At 39.3% G+C, this 24,310-nt stretch overlaps 1 protein-coding gene across 3 annotated transcripts in view; it reads right to left on the bottom strand.

The window, feature by feature from the left end:
• Positions 1 to 774: 774 nt before the first annotated feature.
• Positions 775 to 24,310, bottom strand: part of drg2 (developmentally regulated GTP binding protein 2) — a 39,469-nt gene continuing 15,933 nt past the window's right edge. The window contains exons 7-13 of one of the 3 annotated variants that reach the window (XM_043711621.1): positions 21,471 to 21,561; positions 17,256 to 17,353; positions 15,991 to 16,067; positions 13,941 to 14,029; positions 13,796 to 13,854; positions 1,622 to 1,675; positions 775 to 1,511 (exon numbers count right to left, since the gene is read on the bottom strand). In XM_043711621.1, the coding sequence (XP_043567556.1) occupies positions 1,425 to 1,511; positions 1,622 to 1,675; positions 13,796 to 13,854; positions 13,941 to 14,029; positions 15,991 to 16,067; positions 17,256 to 17,353; positions 21,471 to 21,561 (555 nt within the window). In that variant the 3' untranslated portion in view covers positions 775 to 1,424. Of the gene's footprint in view, positions 1,512 to 1,621; positions 1,676 to 11,159; positions 11,200 to 13,795; positions 13,855 to 13,940; positions 14,030 to 15,990; positions 16,068 to 17,255; positions 17,354 to 21,470; positions 21,562 to 24,310 lie in introns of those variants that run through there. The other 2 variants (XM_043711623.1, XM_043711622.1) reach the window with 2 other exon arrangements.

Below are 24,310 nucleotides of genomic sequence, written 5' to 3'. Positions count from 1 at the left end.
ATCTCCAAAACTTTAACATTCAATCTCATTCCGAACAACATTTGTCCATTTCTTTTTGCAAGATGATCGATTTAACTGCTTAAATCATTGTTGAGGTACACTGATTCAGAACAGAAGTCTTCTGGTTATATGTTCAAGGCAAATATTAAATATCCAACTCATCAATTATCTATGCTTCAAATTTGTATAAAATCTCTTCTCAACCCTCTCTCTGGTGAATATATGTTTATTTCTGAGGTTTAGTGCACCTCAATCTCCTAGATTATCAATTTTCTGAACACTTGTCAGTGCAACAACAACCTTCTGACAATAGAATTCTCAAAGCTCCACAGCAAGTCCAATATATTGCTCGTCCAGTGATCCGTACAGAATTAGAATGTTTCCAAACTTATCAAGTATTTATGAAAATCATAGTTTAATCAATCTATTTAGTGTCAGATGCTGTTGTGCATTTATAATGATGCGATTCAAAAGAAAAGCACTGATAGAGAAAACCACAAACTCTGAGCACAGCTCATATTTTTCTCTTTTGACCAGCTGTCAAGCTTATACAGTTTTAAAATTGGGTACCAACTGAGTGCACGCAAACCATGTTGCTTATTATCCAGAGATTTCCTGGAAAGTGCAGTTATGTCTCTTGCAAGGACATGGTATAGACTTGGCAATGAAATCCTCCATTGGTTGAATATCGTGCTGATATTCACTGCTTCATCTTACAACGAATGTCTTAACTACCAAAGTGCTAATGTCAACAAATTGGAGTTAAAGAAGAAAATCAAGGATTACACTTTGTTTTATGTGAAACTTTCAGGGAAGAAGTACAAATAGAAAGAAAAAGGGACCAACTGGACAAATGCTTTTTGTTTTGTGTATTGGTATAGGAAGATGTAAGATCTGATCTACAATATATATATATGGAAACCAAAGGGAACACCAAGTTAATTAAAGCACTTGATTAAATCTGTTACCCAGACAACTGGATCGCATCTTCATTCGAACATAAAAATTTGAATTATTGTAGATCACACATTAGTTTTTGCAGTTATATAAGGAAACAAGATTGTTTAGAAAGTCAGTAAAGATTAATGATGGGAAATATTGTCCTCTGCAACACAGAAATATTGCAGTAATAAACTTAAGATTTGCAAATAAAGGGGCGCTACTGTTTCAGCACGAGCCATGAAGTATAGTATTAGCCTTTATAGCCGGCACATGCTTTTGTTTTTAACAGTCTCCTTACTAGAATAGCAGAATCACAGTATATTTGATATGAAAAGGCTGCAAGAGCAAACCATTTCTATTGGCAGTTTAACACAATGTTTTCATTACAATTTTTAAATAGTCCATTTTCACATTGCCTGTCATGCAAGTGAAAGGGAAGGCTGGTGATATACTGCAGCTCATTGTGCAACATGGATCACTATTTATTTCTTGACGATTTGGATTACGTCCTCATGTTCCATTATGTGAGTCAGCCCCACTCGTTGAGGACTATACTTTGTGCTTGTTCCCTAGAATTAAGAGAAAGGATATTTTTCATGAGCGAAAAATTTTTTCAGAGGTGAGCAAATCTCAAAGTACTGTAAATTTTCATTTCAATACAGAATATCAATATACTCACCCATACAAGAGCATATTTAAACTGGCTTGCCAAAGTGCGATGAATTCGATGACACTATAACAGGAAGGTAAGTACATTTAAAGTCTTGCACGCTGTTAGGTATTTAACACAGGTTAAGTCTACTGCTGATTCATTTTGGATCTTGCTAATTCAAAATCAAGTCAAATCAAAATCAAGGACAATGTGATGAAGTCTGCTTTGTGTTCTCTGAGCCAGCCACTTATAAAAATGGAAACAAAGAAGATTATTTACTTACAAACTAAGGATACCAAACCCGAAACCGAACAGCCGCCAAGACTGAATCTGGTTCAGACTATGTGAAAGGTGCATAAAGATACCCAAGCTCAGTCGTACAACTTGATGAGTCCAGTGTTGCAATGCCAGCATGTAGATAAGGACACAGGCCAGATCCAGAAGCAGAGCATGAGCAGATACACAACCAGTGCAGCATTTTCTGATATTTAAAAATAGCCTTGGTCAATCTACGTCATCCAGACTTAATTGAGGAGATTCTGCAGATGTGCGCAAGTTTTGGTGAAGACTATGCCTGTATAACCCGGGTTGGGTTGTGTGCTGTTGCCAGTTAGGAATGTGACTATCTTCTAGAACACGAGGGGTAGCATGGTGGCTCAATGGTTAGCACTGCTCCCTCATAGCACCAGGGACCAGAGTTTGATTCCAATCTTGGGTGACTGTCTGTGTGAAGCTTGCATATTTTCCGTGTCTGCATGGGTTTCCTCCAGGTGCTCTGGTTTCCTCCCACAGTCTGAGGATGTGCAGATTAAGTGGATCTGCCGTGGTACATTGCCCTGTAGTTTCCAGGGACGTGCGGGCTATGTGGATCGGCTATGGAGAATGCAGTGTTACAGGGGGTAGGCTGCTCTTTGGACAGTTGGTGTGGACAAGGTGGGCCGAAAGGTCTGCTTTCACACTGTAGGGATTCTATATATGAAAAAAAAAGAGGATTCTTCATAAGGAAGATGGAGTGTTAAAGAATCCTGTGACTGAGTTTCATAACCTATGTGGATTACTGAGCTAATTCATAAAATTTATCTTGGTTATATCTGTTGAATCTATAATTTCTAATTATTGCAATTTTTGGTTGTACAATCATGAAATGTTAGCTAAGATAGTATTTATTGTTTGATTTGTTTGACTCTGGTATAGTAAAGAATTCTTATTTTTTTAAAATGTGAAATCTCTTGGTTTCATTCTTTTAGTAAATACCAAAGGTTTCAGATTTTGTTTTGAAACAGTTATTCATCTCTACCAAGTTGGACAGAAAATTTCAATATCCATAATCACTTTCTAAGAACAACGAAGACTGTCATTAACAAAGCTTAGCCACTGAAGCCTCCTTACTGGCTTCATAAGGGACTTAATTCTCACCAAAAGGTCACCAAATCACAAGAATACAGCAGCAAGTGTGTGGCATAATAGTGTATTAAACTCCCTCCTCCTCCACTGAATGGCTATAATGCTTCTAAACTGTCAAATAAATTTGTTATGAAGGAGCACTTTTTAAGGGCATGGAAGGCATTCATTTTTCAATTTTTAAAACAAATGTAGGCAACTATATTTAAATTTCCCATTAAAGGCAAATCAAACAATCTAGTAAACTGCAGAGATCACAGCTTTTGATATCGTTGGTCTTATTCGTCTGCTGTGCTTGTGATCATTGATTTAAATACCAGTTTAAAGCAGAATAACTGTTGCAGATTAAGATAATAAAGTTAGTAGTATGTAGGGGTGGTAGCGGGAAAGTGACTTGAAATTTAATAATAGCGTACCATGTATCCCAAATTCACACCAACCATAAAATGACATGAATGGTACTTATAAAACAGACAAATAACTGGAGGTTGTTCAGATTGGAAATATGAAACATGTCAATAACAGAGGAATGTCCAGTAGCAAAGACTGACAGGGAATGGGGACTAGATGCGTGACAGAAGCATTAAACTAAATTATCAGAGCTTAATAGAGATCACTAACATTGTGTACAAGTGCTCTGTTTATAATCTGATTACATTTTATAACATAGTTGTTGCAGTAACTAACTAAATTGGCCTGTCCCTTTAAGGTTTCCATTCAAATAGTATATATAGGAACATTCGCTTACAATTACATACTTCTGGCTATTCATAGCTGCTTTTAAAGTGATGTCTTTTGGGGGACAACTCCCAGTATTTTCCAAGTTACAGATCCCACTGGCTTTCTTCTTGGTGAAAATATTGCTTTGTAATTGCAACAAAATCTAATTTTGGGAATGCAAAATCATCACTGATTTCAAAATTATAGAGGCCACATTAGCTTACCAGAAAAAGAATGCTGATGCATTGAGGAAGTTACAAAGAGTGATGATGATAATTTCTGCAACTCACTCCAAGTTATGAAGAGATATCTCCATTTGAACTCAAAACTAATCACTTTACTAGTGTCTCATTTAACTTACCATTTTTCATTAGTAAGTTTGAAAACTGAATGTTGGTTGATGATTCAAACATGGCATCTAACCAATTTTAATTCTCAACTGCCACAGCATCACCATGCATACACTGATTAGTGACCAAATGCAAAAATCCTGACTACTAAATATATTTCTTTTCAATTGCTGATTTGATCACTGGAAAGAACCTAACACTGACAAATTAACAACCACTTAGTACTTTAACAAATGAATACTCAGACGAAAACAAACATCAAACACGAGAAATAGAGCAATAGAATCCAATAGCGTGTGAGTGAAATGCAGGAATTAAGACCTTTCAGGTACTTATAACTACATTAGAAGTGAATGATTAACTTTGCCTCTTGAACCTAACATTGATGACAAAACTTCTCACTCTGCAATTAATGGATTAATGGTCCAGTGATCATTCACATTCGTTCGGCAGATTGCCAAATGAGAACAGTTTAGACAGACTAGCCCAGGAAGAGTTGGGACAAAAAAGCTGTAGAAAATTTCCAGCTTTGTTAAGCTAGCTATAGTTACATGATTTTGGAAAGCTGACAGGAAGATTACGATAGCAATTCTTGGCGGTTTTAAAAGTTGTGGCAATGATGAAAGACTCAAGGAAATGAGATAAAAGCTGCAAAACAAAAGACAAAACGTAATGTATTATAGCAAAAGGACTGCATAATCAGAGACAATGATAACAATTTGTAGATCCAGCCATTAGATCCACATAGTGTAACACAATGAGGAGGAATATTATGCAGAGATTCAATAAATCTCTGATTTAAAAAAGAAAGGAACAAATGATACAAGAAGTTAGAAGTTTTTAGGCACGCATTAGACTTCAAAGCACTAACTAAATCTATAGGCCACCAATTAGTGGAAAAATATGATGGTGCATTTTTGCAGGAAATTACAGAGAAACCAAGACTTGCATTCATTTAAACTTTGTATCCACTGGATAACTTAAAGCTCTTTACAACCAATGAAAAACATTTGAAGTGATGTAGGAAATATGGAGACAATTTGCATATAGCAGTCTTTTAAAAACAGCAATGTGATAATAGCATAAATTTGTATTTTTGTAAAATTGAGGACAAACATTGGCCAAGACATAGGGATTCCTCCACTACTCTTTAATAATGCCAAGGAATGTTTACATTCTTTTGAGGACATGTGGACTTTGGTTTAAAGTCTTACTGAAATGACAGCATCTCTGACTGTGCAATATGTCCTCAGTATTGGAGTGGAGGAGTCAGTTTTGATATCTGCATTAAGACCTGGAATGGGCTTTGAATTTGGAACGTGTTGAAGCAGAAGCAAACATGCTTTCAATTTAGCCAATGCTGACATACAGTGGTGTGCAAACTGTAGACTGGTGATAATGAGGGACTTTAATTATCCTAATACTGTATAGACCGAAACACTAATAAGGGAAAGGAAAGAAAGGGTGAAAGATTTTCTGAAGTGTGTTCAAGAATACTTTCCTAATCAGTATTTTGTCAATCCAATTATTACAGAGGTATTTCTAGATTGAAGTACAAGGAATGAAGTGGTGAAAATGTGTTGCTGGAAAAGCGCAGCAGGTCAGGCAGCATCCAGGGAACAGTAGAATCGACGTTTCGGGCATAAGCATTATGCCCGAAACGTCGATTCTCCTGTTCCCTGGATGCTGCCTGACCTGCTGCGCTTTTCCAGCAACACATTTTCAGCTCTGATCTCCAGCATCTGCAGACCTCACTTTCTCCTCAAAGGAATGAAGTGGGTCAAGTGGATCAACTGTCAGTAGGGAACACTTAGGGAAACTGATCATAGCATCATAAGTTTTAGTTAATTGCAGAAAAAGGACCAATATGGTAAAACAATACTTCATTGGAGGACACAATTTCAGACAGGTGGAAATGGATCAGGAAAATTGGAATTAGTAGCTTGGCAGCCAAAACTAAAACAAATAATGGATTGTCTTTACTTGAAAGAAAGTTTGGTGCAGTTAAGGAACATGCCCATGAGGATGGATAGCACAACAAATGCCAGAGAAGTCTGCTTGACAAAATGGGGAAGAAGCTGAAGCAGAAAAAGGAGGCAGTTGAAAAATGTCAAATTGATAATATGTATTAACCATTAGAAAGTTCATTAGTGAAGTGAAAAGGGAAATAAAAGCTAAGACTGGCATCTAACCTAAAATGAAATCTAAATGTCTTCACTACGTATAGAAATAGTAAAATGGTAGTAAGAGGAGGATGGGCCAATCAGAGCAACCATGTATGGACAAAGACAGCACAACTGATGTAATAATCAAGTACTTTGCTTCCATCTTTAATGGGGAAGAAATTGCTGCCAAAGACAAAAAGTGAAACAACAGCAAGTTGAAATACTGGATGGACTAAAACTAATAAAGTGGAAATATGAGGAAGACTTGCTTATTTGCCAGAACTGGATGAGAAGCATTTGAGGATTCTGATGGAAATAAGGTTGGAGACATTTGAGTCCCTGCTCATTAACTTCCATCCTCCTCAGATACAGACATGGTGACAAACCACTGGAGAAGTGCAAATCTTATACCACTGTTTGACAATGCATCTAAGCTCCAAAAGCACTCAAGAAGCTTGACACCATTTAGAGCAAAGCAGCCTACTTGACTGGCACCATATCCACACTCATCTATTCTCTCTACCACCAACATTCAGGAGCATCACTGCACACTATCAAGAAATGCAGAAATTCAACAGGGAAGTCCTGTTGCAACTTCATAGGCATTGGTTGGGCTACATATGGAAATATTGTGAGTGGTTCTGGTTGTCACTCTATTGGAAGAATGAGAGTGCACTGGAGAGGGCGCAGAGGAGATTCACCAGGATATTGCCTGGATAGAAAATCTCAATTACGAGGAGAGACTGGATAGAATGTGGATGTAGGTTTGCTCGCCGAGCTGGAAGGTTCATATTCAGACGTTTCATCACCATACTAGGTATTATCTTCAGTGAGCCTCTGGATGAAGCATTGCTGATGATTCCTGCTTTCTATTTATATGTTTGGGTTTCTTTGGGTTAGGTTGGATTGGTTTTCCCTGCAGCAGAGGAGGGTGAGTGGGGACCTGATTGAGGTATACAAATTTGTGAGATGCAGAAATAGGGTAGATCTTGAGAGTTTTTCTCAGATGTATCCAAGACCAGAGGGCTTAAGTTTAAGGTGAGGAGTAAGTGGTTTAGAGGGGATCGGAGGAAAATAATTTCCCTCAGAGGACGATAGAAATATGGAACACGGTGAGAAGGTGGTGGAGGCAGGTACTCTCGCAACATTCAATTAGTATCTGGACAAGCACTTACAAAGCCAGGACAAGCACTCAATAGGCTATGGACTAAGTGCAGATAAGTGGGAATAGTATAGTTTGGTGTTTGTTGGCTGGTATAGATATAGTATGAGGTGCTATCTAAGGATAGTCATAGAGCTTGTTTCTATGCTCTTTGATAGCACCTTCCAAACTCACAACTGCTTCCATCTAGAAAGACAAGGACAGCAAATAAATGGGAACACAACCACCTGCAAGTTTCCCCTCTAAGCCAATCACCATCCTGACTTAGATATATATTGCTGTTCCTTCAGTGTCGCTGGGTCAAAATCTTGGAATCCCCTCCCTACCATCACTGTGCATGTACTTATAGCAAAGGGACAGGCAATATATTCTGGCCCAGCCAGAGATACTCACATCCCACGAGTAAATTAAACTGAAGGAAAAAGATGGAACCCAGCCACAGGGTTTACAACAGTCTAGTCAGTTAATGTCAGTGGTGGGAAATATTTGGAAATGACACAGAGGTAAAATTAATAACTTCACAGCTATCAAGGTGACTGTATTATCAAAAGCTAATACAAAGCTGTTAATGGTAACTTGTGCTTAACTGACTTGATTAAGTTTATGATGCAGTAACAGAGCGGGTTGATGAGGCTTCTGTGATGTAAATAGGCTTCCAAATTGCATTTGACATAAGTACCACATAACAGACTTATTAGGTCAATTGAGGTCTATGGAATAAAGAGGAAGTGGCAACTTGCCTACGACATTGACTGAATGACAGGGGACAGAACATGAAGCTGAATAGGTATTTTTTGGACTGGATAAATTTACATACAGTTATGATCTCAGTTCAAGTTATTACTGGACAAATCAGATTCCAGGCATACCTGGCCTGATGAATCATATTTTTATTTGTTTTGGTTTTAACAAAGTGCTGGAACATAAGCATGAATGCTGCAGATTTCACTTTCACAATAAAATGGAAATTTATTAACAAGAAATGAAGACAGTTTGGATTATTTCATTTTATCTACTTACAATACAAATTCAAAGATTGTTGAACAGTAAAAGTATAATACCATTAATCCCAAAACCTTCCTTTATAAACTGGAAAAAATCAAAACAGCCAAAACACCATCTGTATTACACTCACAACAGAGTCCCTGCATCTAATACCTGGGTAAATTTAAGTCACTTGTTACTTCAACATTTAGAAACTGTTCCTCACGCTATCTTACATTTGCTTCAAAGTACTCAGCTTTATGCAATCTCTTCACAGGTTTATACCCAACACTTTTGATCTAGGATGAATACTAATTCATCACTCTAAGGTAATTTAGTTCAATACAGATCATTCTGTATTGTTCTGTATCACAATCATCTGATCTTGACTTGGGTGTGCAGCACATAATTTCATAAGTTCGAGGTGGCACAAAATTTCGACAAAGTTAAAAAAATCACACAACACCATGTTATAATCCAACAGATTTGTTTGGGAGTACAAGTTTTCGGAGAGCTGCTCCATCAGCGAGCTACCTGGTGTTGTGAGATTTTTAACTTTGTCCATCCCAAACCAACACCAGCACCTCCATATCATAACAAAATTTGGAAATATTGCAAACTATGATGAGGACATAGAGAGACTTCAAGAGGACATAGAGAGACACAGGTGGAATGGGTGGAGATGTGGCAGATGAAATTGAATGCACAGAAGTGTAAAGTGATAATTTTGGTAGGGAAACTGAGGAGAGTCAAAATACAACAGAATATCTTGGACAATACATGTACAAATTGTTGAATGATTTGGAGATGCTGGTGTTGGCCTGGGGTGTACAAAGTTAAAAAATCACACAACACCAGGTTCTAGTCCAACAGGTTTAATTGGAAGCATGAGCTTTCGGAGTGCTGCTCCTTCATCGGGTGGTTGTGGAGGACACAATTATAAGACACAGAATTTATAGCAAAAGTTTACAATGTGATGTAACTAAAATTATACATTGAAAAATACCTTGATTGTTTGCTGAGTCTTTTATCTGTTAGAATACCATGATAGTTTCACATCTTTCATATGTAAATCACAAAACCTTTTAAAATAAGTTACACTCTCAGGTTAACTGTAACAATTGGTGTCAGTCAGATAATATGTTGAAGGTGTTAGCCCCCTGCCTGTGCCATGATGTTTAGGCTGATTCTAATCTAAAATGTGAATTAACAGAGTCTGACATGGATTCATGCAGTTTTTGAATAAAGTACAATGTAGCTCTGCAAGTACAAATTTACCCCACAAACGTATATGTGTGCATGTGGGTTTTTGAGTGTGTGTCTGGGGTGGGGGGTTGTGAGTGTAAGAGAGAGCGTATGTGTGTGTGTGTATGTGAGTGTAGAGTGTCTAAGTCTGTGAGAGGGTGCATGTGAGAGTGTGGGAGTGTGCGTGTGTCTGGGGTGGGGGGGTTGAGTGCATACGTGTGCCAGTATTTGTATAGGAGTATGCGTACGTATAGGAGTGTCTGTGCGCGTGTATAGTGCAATGGTGGTTACCTGTAGTGTGAAATGAATGCAAGGTCCCGGTTGAGGCCCTCCCTGTGGGTACGGAACTTAGCTATCAGCCTCTGCTCAGCCACTTTTCGCTGCTACCTGTCCCGAAGTCCACCTTGGAGGATTGATTACCCGAATGTCCGAGGTCGAATGTCCTGGACCGCTGAAGATTTCCCCAACTGGGAGGGAACACTCCTGTCTGTTAATTGATGTGCGGTGCCCATTCATCCATTGCCATAGCCTTTGCTCAGTTTCCCCAATCTACAATGCTTCAGGGCATCCTTGCCTGCAGCGTATGAGATAGACAACGTTGGCTGAGTCACATGAGTACCTGCCACGTACATGGTGGGAGGTGTCCCCATGTCTAATGGTGGTATCCATGTCCACACTCTGACTCGTCTTGCAGCGCCTACTGTGACAGGGTTGTATGGCGTTGTCCTGACAGCCAGGCAGCTTGCTACAAACAATGATCTGTTTGAGGTTTGGCGGTTGTTTAAAGGCAAGCAGTGGAGGTGTGGGGAAGGTCTTGGCGAGGTGCTCATCCTCATTGATAATGTGTTGCAGGTCACGAAGAACATGGCATAGTTCTTCAGCTCCTGGGAAGTACTGGACAACAAATGGTACCCTGTCGGTTGCAGCACGTATCTGTCTCCTGAGAAGGTCATTGCTGTGGCACGTCGGGAAATGGTGGTCGATGACTTGAGCCTCGTACCCAGTTCTTATGAAGAAAGATCCCAAAAGGATTACGGATCATGAACCCACTCAAGTCGACCTTCAACACAGACTGCACAGAGAAACTTAGCCACCACACCTCTCGCAAACTCCTCAATTATCTCATTTACCAACTCTACAGCCAGCGCCACAACCTTGAAATTCAGTTAAAGTCCACACTCTCAGCCTACGCTCAGGATACAGCAGTACAATTACGCGACATTGCCAAACAGACAAGGCGACGAAACTACACCACTTACATGCACACCAAGAATAAAAAACTGGAGAAACTTGGCATTCTCACCAGTAGTAGCAAAACCCACCCTGGAACCACAGTGGATAACATTATCACTGCGGGGAAGTCTATTATCAACTTATCGGACCACACCCTTCGACCGGAAGAGATTGAAGTCCTGAGCAGGGGTCTCAATTTCTGCCCCACCACCAAAATGGACCCCTTGGTTCTTGCAGCAGACACGGAGGAGTTCATCAGATGAATGAGACTCCGGGAATTCTTTCAAGGTGCCAGCAGTGATCCCAACGAGCTCACTGACGAACTGGAACAGTCATCATAGGGATCTGTAGAGGAGCAACGAAAGGGGGTGTCAACTTGGATCCCACCGGAGGGCCACTACCTTGGGCTTGACATGTATGCTCAAACCGTCAGGAAATATATCAATGCCAGATTCAGCAGCTGTACCCACAAGGTAGAGCAAAACATCACCCGTTCACAACTGAACGCCATCCAGGCTCTCAAAACCAATCACAACATTATCATCAAACCAGCAGATAAAGGAGGAGCCATTGTCATTCAGAATAGAACACATTACTGCAAGAAAGCGTACCGACAACTGAACAACCAGGAACACTACAGGCAACTACCAGCTGATCCGACCAAAGAACACACCTGTGAATTAAGCACAATGATCAGGACTTTGGATCCAGTCCTTCAGAATTCCCTATGTACCCTCATCCCACGTACATCTCGTATAGGCGACTTCTACTGCCTTCCAAAGAAACACAAAGCCTATACACCAGGATGCCCCATCGTTTCAGGCAATGGGACCCTGTGTGAGAATCTCTCTGGCTATGTTGAAGGCATCTTGAACCTATTGTACAGGGGATCCCCAGCTTTTGTCGTGACACTATGGCTTTCTTACAAAGACTCAGCACCCACAGACCAGTTGAATTGGGAACATTCCTCGCCACAATGGACGTTTCAGCACTCTACACCAGCATCCCCCACAATGATGGCATCGCTGCAACAGCCTCAGTACTCAACACTAACAACTGCCAATCTCCAAACACCGTCCTACAACTCATTCGCTTTATCCTCGATTACAACGTCTTCATCTTTGACAACCAGTTCTTCAAACACACACATGGAACAGCCATGGGGATCAAATTTGCACCCCAATATGCCAACATCTTCATGCACACGTTTGAACAAGACCTCCAACCAACATTATACACCAGGTAAACTGACGACATTTTCTTCCGCTGGACCCATGGCGAGGAGTCACTGATAAAACTACACAGTGATATCAACAAGTTTCATACCACCATCAAGCTCACCATGGACTACTCTCGCCTATCTGCCTCATTCTTGGACACATGCATCTCGAAGGATGGACACCTCAGCACCACACTCTACCGCAAACCCACAGACAACCTCACAATGCTACACTTCTCCAGCTTCCACCTGAAACATATTAAAACAGCTATCCTCTATGGAGAACCCTACGCATACACTGGATCTGTTCAGATGAGGAGGAATGTGAAAGGCACCTGAAGTACTCAGGGGTGCCCTCATAAGAACAGGGTACGAGGCTCAACTCATCGACCGCCAGTTCCGACGTGCCACAGCAAGGAACTCAGGAGACAGACACGTGCTGCAGCCAACAGGGTACCCCTTGTTGTCCAGTACTTCTCAGGAGCTGAAAAACTATGCCGTGTTCTTCGCGACCTGCAACACATTATCAATGAGGATGAGCACCTCGCCAAGACGTTCCCCACACCTCCACTGCTCGCCTTTAAACAGCCACCAAACCTCAAACAGATCATTGTTCGTAGCAAGCTGCCCAGCTTTCAGGACAACTCCATACAACCCTGTCATGGTAGGCGCTGCCAGTTGAGGAACACTTCAGCAGTCCAGGACATTCGACCTCAGACATTTGGGTGACCATCCTCCAAGGCGGACTTCGGGACAAGCAGCAGTGAAAAGTGGCCAAGCAGAGGCTGATAGCTAAGTTCCGTACCCACAGGGAGGGCCTCAACCGGGACCTTGGATTAATTTCACACGACAGGTGACCACTATTGCACTGTATACACACACACACACCTATACACATGCATACGCACAGACACATGGATACACAGACACGCACACAGACACTCCTGCAGAGAGACACTCACATGCACCTTCTCACAGACTTCGACACTCTCCATTCACATATACATTCTCTCTCTTTCTCACACACATATACATACACATTTGTGGGGTGAATTTGTACTTGCAGAGTTACATTGTACTTTGTTCAAAAACTGCATAAATCCATGTAAGACTCTGTTAACTCACTTTTTAGATTAGAATCAGTCTAAACATTATGGCACAGACAGGGAACACGGGGAGCTAATACCTTCAACATATTATCTGGCTGACACCAATTGTTACAGTTAACCTGAGAATGTAACTTTAAAAACAAAGTTTTGTGATTTACACATGAAAGAAGTGAAACTATCTTGGTATTCTAACAGATGAAAGACTCAACCAACAATCACGGTATTTTTCAATGTATAATTTCAGTTATATCACACTGTAAACTTTTGCTATAAATTCTGTGTCTTACAATTGTGTCCTCCACAACCACTTAATGAAGGAGCGGCGCTCCGAAAGCTAGTGCTTCCAATTAAACCTGTTGGACTATAACATGGTGTTGTGTGATTTTTAACTCAAATTGTTGAAGATAGATATTGTAGGATAGATTGAGAAAGTGGTTATAAAGTCAAGGTGCCCAAGTGGGTAAAGACAGTGACAGGCTCCTTTACTGAGACCACAATGATCACAAACTCAATCTGTGATTTGTGCTGAGATAGTTGACTTTAAGTAAGATGATGGAAGATTGCTATATCCTGAATTAAAGAGAAGATTTATCAGAAAGGTGCTTCATCTTACCACATGTTCAACTGAAGCTGATCGTCTCATAATTATAGCACCCGAAAAATCTGGTCTTTCTGTTCAAAACAAAATTTCACAACATTGTCTGAAGTGTACACATACTGTTACAAAGCAAGTAATTCAGTGTCAAGTTTTCTCGTACCTCCTCTCTTTTTTGTGTAGATGCAGATTAGAGCAAGGTAGTCCCACAGATTGTCAAGCAGATAATCCAAATTCAGTTTCATTTCACAGCTGGAGAGACAGACACATTATAAATAAACAACAAACACCCTGACAAGCTCATGAATAGAAAAGCAAAAAAGCTTTCATTTGGATCACTGTGTGGACTTTTCATTTCTCATCTTCAAACTGACTGAGAAACTGAAACAACTGAAGGCAAAACCTCTGAGCATCATTCAGAACTGCAAGTCTTGGACCAAGAGAATCCAGTAGAAGACATTTTACGTGTTCCACCCACTGGGAAGCCACCTATGTAGAAATGTGAAATTCCATAAGTATTTCACAGCTGCCAATTATATTGAACACGGACCATGAACAGGCCATTTTTGAGCAGTTTTGAAGCTGTAATCAGATCAACTGTAAGCTGATCTACATCTCTATCTTCATCTACCCAGGTTGTTTCCTTAGCCCTTAATACTGCTGCTTAATAGATGTCAGAGTTTAAAATTTTCAATGGACCTCAGCCTCGACTGATATTTTTGGGAGAGATCTCCAGATTTCCACTACTCTTTGACTGAATAAGTGCTTCCTTGACATTACCCATTAACAGATTAGCTTTAATTTTATTACGCCCCTTTTCTATTCCTCACCAGAAGAAATTTATTCTCACTTTTCATCCGATTAATCAATTTAATCATCTTAAATATCTCAGTCATGACACCCCTTAAGCTTTTATACTCAAGCCATGATAATGTAACCTGTTTTTAAACATTAGCCTTTGAGCACTAACATAATTTTGACAAATCTGCACAACTACCCCATCAAGGCCAAAATATCATTCCTGAAATGCAGTAACCAAAACTGAATAAAATATTTCAGATAGCACTGCACTCGCTGTCTGTACACCTGTAGCACAATCATTATTCTTTTGCATCACAGTCCCCATGTTATTAAAACCAATATTCCATTACCCATTTTAATTTTCTACCGGTTCATAAGGGTTTAGCAATTTCTGTAACTGGACCCCTAAACCCCTTTGTAATGTACAAAACAACGCAACTGAATTAGCTGGGGAAGACAGAAAGGAACTTTGGATTAACTGCTGGCCCACTGTTTTTAGAGTCAACCGTGGCAAAATAGTTTAATATAGTATTAACATTCAATGGCTAACTACTCAATTGATCTTCTACTAGTATTACTACTACTTTGCCACCTTGATGTCATAAACCTACCAGAAAACATATGTATCCTCTCCTTGCATTCTGAAAGGACCATTCTCTGCATGGCTCTGGTTCATATGTCCAGCACTCTTAATGCCACTTTTTATCCATCAGCACTTGCCTATGAAATATAGGAAAGATGCATCACCTCTTTTCCACCCCTTCCAGAGCCTGAACTAATCCTTCCAGGTATGATGTCACTCAGTTCGTCTGATTTCATGTCCTTGCCTACAATGTAGTTTTTTTTGTTTGTCAGATAGACGTAGTGAACATTCCTATTCTGCTTCCACTTGTGATGCTGAGCTTCCAATCATTTGCCACTTGAATACCCCATCCCACTCTCAGGGATGAGAGATTACAATGCTCCCAGCATTCCTTTATCATTTCAGTTTTCTAGTATCCAGTTTTCTTCTTTTCAAGAAATTCAATATCAAGATCTTTTGCTCTTAACTGTAATTCTCTGATTTCTGCTGGTGCTCATCTATGGATACTTTACAAGAATAGGATTGGAGATAGCTCTGATGATCCTCCACAATCAAACAGCTGCTAATATCACTACCTAACCTCAACAAAACAATGAACACTTATTACAACATCAATATATGACCAGGAACTATAAAAGTAAACAGTTAGGGATTTCTGTTCAGGATAAAGCATCATTTTATGATTCCTTGCAGCAGTCCAATGAGTCCTACCGATAATGTTTTTCATCATTCTGCTAGCCAGTAAAACAGAAGACTTTAATTTCTGTATAGCACAGTGTATACATTTTAACTGAGCAACGGTAAACGTAGATTCGTTTAAAAAGCTTACCTAATCACTACACTGTGCAACTGCCTTGCCAAACGGTCCACCTCCTCCAAGGAGATCTGGTCAATTTTATTATAAACCTTTTTATAGGCGAAGAAGAAGAAAAACACTATGATTGAAAACATGAAAAGACATTAAGCATTCACAACAAATCACAGCGCTTACTATACATAGGTTTGAAGTCTTTTTTTTAGCTGGCATTTTATAAAATGCTCAGAAATTGCATTTACTCAGTGCAACAAGTTATCATCTCTGTAATTCCTGAGATTCTGTTACTCAGACGGATTGGGAATAAGCATTTATGAAATTTGAATAAAATCTGCCTTCACAATATTTTGATTATTAATAGAGAAATGGATAAACAAAGCATCTAACAAAATCTCCTCTCATCAACATAATATTCCCAGAGTAATTTTGCTGTTCCTTGCTGCCTCTAGTAAACAACTGTTGGCACGTAGATCTCCACAGCTGAGTTCAAACTTGTCTTCACCCAATATTTATAGATATTATTTTTTTAAATCAGAAATCCCTGGATAGCAAGTAGGAGATTGAGGTCATATTAAGGTTGTCACAATGAACATGATAGAACATGTACTACACAAATTCAATAGATGAATAAAGCTCAGCAGAGGAGCTACAAGTTATGAAAATTTTGTGGGATGCCTCTAATGTACAGTTATGAAGTTTACCATAGTTGATTTTTCACAAATATGTGCTCATACAATCTGATGCTTCTCAATTGGCTCATAATTTACAACTGCATTTTACTTTTTAAAATATGTTTCTGAACAATTTTAAAGAACCTTGGTGACAAAGGATCTTAACGCAGAAAATTCAAGAAGTATGTAGATTTTAATACTTAAATAAATTGAGCAGATTATACTTTTTCTTCATACATTCTCCAAAATAGTTTTTAAAATACATTGGGATACTTAATAGAGACAAGGGTCTCCTTATTTTGTTTTTCCTATGTTATTTATTTGTTCATAGGTATTTCAGGGGAGATGTCCAAAATGGCCCAAGGTCCTGTAACTACAGTGTGAAAGGTTTGGCCTCATTATTTGTACAGAAAAATACTGAGCTTCTGCTGTTTACCTCTTTACAGTAAAATTAATCATTTGTAGAGATAGTGGAGAACTTTTGTTCTTAAAAGAATTTTGTTTTCACATTACCTTTTCAGTACAGATTAGTTGCTAAAGTGTACAAACAAAAAATTGCTTAAGCACTGTTAAAATTGAACATCTAAAGATTGTTTAAGTCTAACTTACATAAAGACAAGGCATGTGGACACGGTTTCCAACTACTACGTCTATAAATTGGTCAGGAGATGCATCTTCCCTGAAGAGAACTTCAGCATTAAAGATTTCTCGATTGGAAATATTAAGGATCAAAAAATAACATTAATTTTTCTAATTAATGCTACAATTAAAACAATATTTAATTGCTGCTCAGTGCATTGCTGTTGGAAAATAGGATAAGCAATAGTTTAAAAAAACATAAAAATTGTCCATCCTGGTCACCATGAGGCAATCTCCTGGCGAACCTGGAAGCTAATGATTCCAATTAAGCAGAGAGGAACCTTTTTAACATTCCAAATTGGAATTCCATGCCAGTTGGGACCAGTGGAGCAACCCACTACAAATTTGCCCATATGCTTGTGGGGCAGGGGGAATGGTGTGACCTATTACCAATCTATCTTCCAGAGGTCTACTGTCCACAGACTGAAATTAGCTCAGTAAATAAGGAGGTAACCACAAAATTTAAATGTATTGGATTTTCAAAAATCATTCAACTAGATGCCACACAACAGGTTATTTCAAAAAAATTAGATCTCATTCGATTAGGCATTCATATTAACAGGGATTGAGAACTGGTGAATGGAAGAAAAAAATCAGAACAAGAATAAATATTTTAGGTTACCAGGTGGTCACAAGGTTGGGGAAAAGGAGGTGGTACTGCAAGGATGAGGGTTTGGGATTGAGCTCTGTTCTACCTATATCAATTACCTAGCTGAAGGTACCAACGTATCCAGGTTTGCTGGCAGTAGAAATTTAGATAGAAAAATAGGTCATTAAGAAAGCAAATGGACTGCAAAGTTATATAAATAGATTATATAACTCGGCAGAAACATGTCAGAAGGAATATAACATAGGGAAGCGTGACGTTATCCACTTTGAAAGAAAAACAATTTTTCTGAAATATCAAGAAACCAGAAAACATTGGTACAGGGACCTGGAAGTCTTTATACAATAATCACAGAAGCTTAACATGCAGACACAGCAAGGAATTAGTAAAATACACTAAACGGTATATTATAGCCTTCACGAGAAAGGGAGTACAAGGGAACTCGGAACATAGTTCAGGTAGACTAGACCCATAATTTAGAAGAATGGTGTGATATCAATGAATTATATACAATTTTTGTACGATTTGACAAGGTAGTTGCTGGAAGTCTGGTCATTTAGGTCACAGATAAGAAGAAATTACAGAAATTCATGCAATGTCGATCGTTCAAATTTTCTTTACTTCAGGCTGCAGGGGATCAGGCATCAAATATACTGAAGACAAGGCTCGATACATTTTTGGATGCTAAGTAAATTAAAGGCTATGGGAATGGTGCAACTGAAGCAGATGAGCAACATACTTGCACTGAATGGTGGAACAGGTTTGAAGGACACAATGCTACTATTTGTTAGGTTCTCCAGACATCACTTCTGGTTTGGCTGTTAAGAAACTGCTAGATATTATGTCTCTTGGCCTTTCATTCTGTGCATGCGATTTTTTGTTAATCAAATATTCAGGCAATGGGTATGAGACAAGTAATACAATTGCACTGACCGTATGTAGTAGAAAAACATTAAGAAGCACCCAGTAAGTCAACAGTGTTACAAAATTCTGTATGAAAACCATTTCACAAACTACTAACATATTTAGGAACATATAATTCAAATCTAACTTGTAAAATAAAACTCCCAACATCCAGAATTGGGAAGTCATGATTTGGAGGTGCTGGTGTTGGACTGGGGTGTAAAAAGTTAAAAATCACACAACACCAGGTTATAGTCCAACAGGTTTATTTGGAAGCACTAGCTTTTTGAGCATTGCTCCTTCATCAGGTGGTTGTGGTGTATAAGATTGTAAATCACAGAATTTACAGCAAAAGTTGACAGCGTGATGCAACTGAAAGCGTATATTGAAGAAAACCTGGATTGTTTGTTAAGTCTCTCATCTGTCAGAATGACCATGTTGGTTTCAGTTTTTTCATATGTAAATCCCAGAACTTTTATTTTTTTAAAAAAGTTACGTTCTCAAGTGAACTTTAGCAATAGGTGCCATGGTGGCCCAGATAATGCATTGAAGGTATGAGGTGCCCTCTGTGAGGCCCTATGTGCCCCAATGTTCAGACTGATTCTATTTATAAAAGAGGAATTGATATGGATTCATGCAGTTTTTCAGTAAAATAAAATGTAATTCTGCAAGCACAAATTCACCCCACAAATTTATATGTGCGTGTGTGCGCAGGAGGGGGGGGGTATGAGTGTCTGTGAGAAAGTGTGTATGCGTGAGAGTGAGCGTGTAAAGGGTTATACGTCTGTGAGAAGGTGCGTATGTGTGAGCGCATGAGAGAGCTTGTGTATGAGAGAGGGCTGTGTGAGCGTATGAGTCTGTGTATGCGAGAGTGTGAGTGTGTAGTGCAGTGGGGTCACCTGGAATGTGACATGAACCCAAGGTCCTAGTTGAGGCCATCCTCATTAGTACCAAACTTGACTATCAGCCTCTGCTCGGCCACTTTGCGTTGTTGCCTCTAAATCCCATTTTTAGAAATAGAATCAGTCTGAATATTGGGGCAGCCTCATACAGGGCACCTCACACCTTCAATGCCTTATCTGGCTGACCTATTGTTAAAGTTCACTTGAGAATGTAACTTTTAAAAAAAAAAGTTCTAGGATTTATATATGAAAGAATTGAAATCAACACGGTCATTTTAAAAGGTAAGAGATTTAACAAACAATCCAGGTCTTTTTCAATATATAGTTTCAGTTGCATCACCATGTAAACTTTTGCTGTAAATTCTGTGTCTTATACTCCACAACCACCTGATGAAGGAGCAGCGCTCTGAAAGCTAGTGCTTCCAAATAAATCTGTTGGACTATAACCTGGTGTTGTGTGATTTTTAACAATTGGGAAGATTATCAAAACTAAGGATGGAAGCAAAGTAACTGTTATACATGAGATTTTACTACAAGGTATTTTATATAGATTTTTTCAAAAAATCAGATTCTTAGCGTCACTGGTGAGGCTAACTTTAATTTTCCATTCAAAAATGCCTGAGGAGATAGTGCTAAACTACCATCCTAAAACACAACTCAGCTCTTTTTTTTTGTTTTCACATGTGGATGTTGCTGACTACATTATTGCTCTTTAGACTCCCTTCAGGAGGTGGCTCTCTGCTTTCTTAAACTGTAGACCTTGAGGGCTGTTAGGGAGAGTACCAGGATTTTGAACTAGCTATAACGAAGAAATGGCAATACGGTTCATAATCAGGATGGTGAGTAGCTTGGAGAAAACTTGCAGTTTGCTTGCCCTTCCAGATTATAGAGATCACATTTTTGGAATATGCAGTGAAGAAGTCTTGGTGAATTGCTACAGTGGAATTGACGTTGCTCCTGGTTCTGTTTGAATTTTAACCCACTAATAATGAAAGAATAGTGATATATTTCAAAATCCAAGATGGATTAATTTGTAGGTGTGGTATTACAATAAATCTGCTGCTCATGGTCTTCAGGTGAGAGAGGTTGCAGGATTGGGTGGTGTTCTTGAAAAAGCTAATATTTATCTTTCCATCAACAAATCATCAGTTAGTTCAACACATCCCACAGGATCTTGCTGTGTGTACGCTGGTAGCCATATTTTATACTGAAAAGACTATACCCTCATACAGTACTTTATTGGTAGCAAAGGACTTTGAAAAGTCTGGATAAAGTGTCACTATACAAACGCAAGTCTTTCCAAACAAGAACACTGGCAGCAGCAGTGGCAGAAAATTATCACGTCCAAATCTATACCCGGACTCATCACACTCACTTCTAATCTTTGTCAACGCTACAAACATATCTGTTCCTATCTTCTGTCTTGAGCATCCCCTTTTAATGGCATTCAAAACCTGCAGCTGTTCCTTCAACTCATTGAAATCCCATCCTCAAAAAAATGCCTCCACCTTTTTCAAGATCCACCAGACAAACACAGTTCTTTGAATAAACTTCATCCCACACTTGCATTATTTTCTTCTTCTGACTTGGTGCCCATTGTTTTCCTTTGGATCTGTAAAGTGCTTCACTACTATCTTTTACATTAAATGCTCAGAGTGATATGGCTTCTTAAACAAGAAGGTATTTCTTCACAATCACAGATAAAAAACATCAAGGAAAATCTTTCTTATAAAATACAGATTTCTGCATTTCTCTCTGCAGGCCAAAGGATACTGTATTCATGCAAGATGAGTTGTACTAATTTTTCAGAACACTGTGTCAATGTAACTGTTGAGTTGAAAGAAATCCCGCCGCCTTTCTTTGGCTGAAAAAAGTAAAGTCAAATATAAGTTCACAAACATAACCTGAAAATACATGACAATTAAAAAAATATTATGAACAACATATTTTAATCAACGTTAGGAATGCATAACATTAGAATGAGTGTTTCTAACACAAACAACATCCTTGTTGCAATTTAGAGCAAGTTGCTACTTTCTCCGAGTTGATGCTGGATTTGTATACTAGTGGGGAATTGTGGCTGGGTCAGACATCAATGTGGACTTCAACAGCTTCCTCATTTCCCCTTCCCCCACCTCATCCTAGTTTCAAACTTCCAGCTCCGCACTGTCCCCTTGACCTGTCCAGACTTGTCCGACCTGCCTAGCTCCTTTTCCACCTATCCACTCCACCCTCTCCTCCATGACCTATCACCTTCATCCCCTCCCCCACTACCTATTGTACTCTATGCTACTTTCTCCCCACCCCCACCCTCCTCTAGCTTATCTCTCCACGCTTCAGGCTCTCTGCCTTTATTCCTGATGAAGGGCTTTTGCCCGAAACATCGATTTTGCTGCTCGTCGGATGCTGCCTGAATTGCTGTGCTCTTCCAGCACCACTAATCCAGAACAATTTTAAAACTCCTGAGCCTGGATAACGTAACGAGGTTGCTTCCTCATTGGTGGCTAGAGACTAATCGGGAAGCAGTTCTGCTAACTAATCTTCATGCTGAAGCTTCACAATATAACATTTCAGGAAAAGAGGACAGATGAGGAAACAAAAGCCAATGGAATTGGGGGTGGGTGGGAAGACTTGAATTGTGTATGTATGGACTTATTGTTTTACGTGCACATGGGGATGTCTGACCTGTGTATATTTGAGGGTAACCTTCAGCTTCAAAACACTGGAACCCCTACAACAGTGACAAAACAAAAATCACAATTCTTGCAACCAAATGCAAAATGGCATTATAGTGGCGCTGATTATTGATCCACTTACATGAGCACTGTCCTACACTCAGAATGGTCCTTCTTGAAACGAAGGGATAAACTAGACTCCATACTTGAAACAGTGTTGCCAAATGTTGTTGCCGGAGGCGGGGGGGTTGAATTAGGAGGTGCCCAAAGTGTTTGATTCGTTTTTGGAACACAGAAAGGAATAGAGAGGTCGACTGGTTAAGAGTTAGTCAGATAGGTGGCATGAAAAGACTAAAACTTTTACAAGCAATATTAGAAGAATAGAAGGGTAGCTAGCACACACACAAAGCTGAAATCAGAATGCAGATGGCATGGAAAGCAATGAAAGCAACAGAAAGTTGGGTGAGGAAATGCAGTGTTTTTAATTCAAAACAATGGGAACAGGAAACCAATGTGGAATGGACATGAAATCAGCACTGAAGCTTTGGCATTTGAGGGTGAAAGAAGTCAGTTGGAGCCATCACATCCAGAATTGACAACAGCATGGATAAGGTTTTTGTGATGGAAGGTAAAGTAGCTTTAGTCTTTTTTCAATAATGTGAGCAGCCACAAATAAAGACACTATATATGTTCTAAACATTGTCCAGAACACACAGCTAATATCAAGCTTCTCAACCACTTGTTTACATGGTCTAATTTCCATTTATTCCTCATTCATTCCTCACTGACTATATTTTGTCAATGGAAACTTATTATGTTTGGATAGGTTCTCCTCTGTCAGTAGTAATACAACTTAGTTGGTGGGGCGGGGGAATTTCAGAGACTTCACCAAGTACTGGGTGATTGAGTAAGAGCCAAACACAATCTGTAATCTATAAAACAAAGTATAATTGTGGGTCATGCAGACTGTACTTGAATTTTACTGCTGGAATCACCACAATGGACCAGTTCTAATTTCAACCAGGTGTGTAGGAGGGAGTCTGCCAGAGCTTATCCTCTTTGCTCCAAAGGAGTGAGCTCACCTCCAGATCAGACCTGTGGATCCCTTAATCTCACTCCTCCTGCACACCTATCATTCTAGCATTTTATTTGTAACTTTTAACAGATATTCGTGAGAGACATGATGATACACTTGCTACAAAAAGTACCATTCTTTAGTTTTAGATTCTATAAAGAACATGTATTAAAATTGCAACAACCAAAAACATTACAAAAAGCAGAAATGGACTGTCTACAGAAATAACCTAGTTTCTAAAGCCATAAATGAGAACAACATTAGCAACCTTAAAATTAAACAAGCAAAAGATAGGAATCATGTACAGGATATAAAATTAAACACCCAGACTGACTACAATATTAAAGTACTGCAGATACTAGAAATCAGAAAAAAGTACTGGAGAAATTCAGCGGAACCATTTATAAAGCAAGAAACAGAATTAATGTTTTGAGTATAATATATGATTCTTCATCAAAATTGAAGTGAGACATGGAAAAGTGTTAGGAAAGAGCAAGAGGAACTGAAGGGAAAGTCAGGGAAAGGTTTGACAGTGTGCGAGATTTGAGATAATACATAAGAATCATAGAGATGTACAGCATGGAAACAGACCCTTCGGTCCAACCTGCCCATGCCGACCAGATATCCCAACCCAATCTAGTCCCACCTGCCAGCACCCGGCCCATATCCCTCCAAACCCTTCCTATTGATATACCCATCAAGGTGCCTTTTAAATGTTGCAACTGTACCCACCTCCACCACTTCCTCTGGCAGTTCATTCCATACACGTACCACCCTCTGCATGAAAAAGTCACCCCTTAAGGTCTCTTTTATATTTTTCCCCCTCTCACCCTAAATCTATGCCCTCGAGCTCTGAACTCCTC

The sequence above is a fragment of the Chiloscyllium plagiosum genome, chromosome 21, assembly GCF_004010195.1.
Source record: "Chiloscyllium plagiosum isolate BGI_BamShark_2017 chromosome 21, ASM401019v2, whole genome shotgun sequence".
NCBI lineage: Eukaryota > Metazoa > Chordata > Chondrichthyes > Orectolobiformes > Hemiscylliidae > Chiloscyllium > Chiloscyllium plagiosum.
The sequence above is the reverse complement of the archived record's forward strand: the minus strand, read 5'-3'. Positions and strand labels throughout refer to the sequence as shown.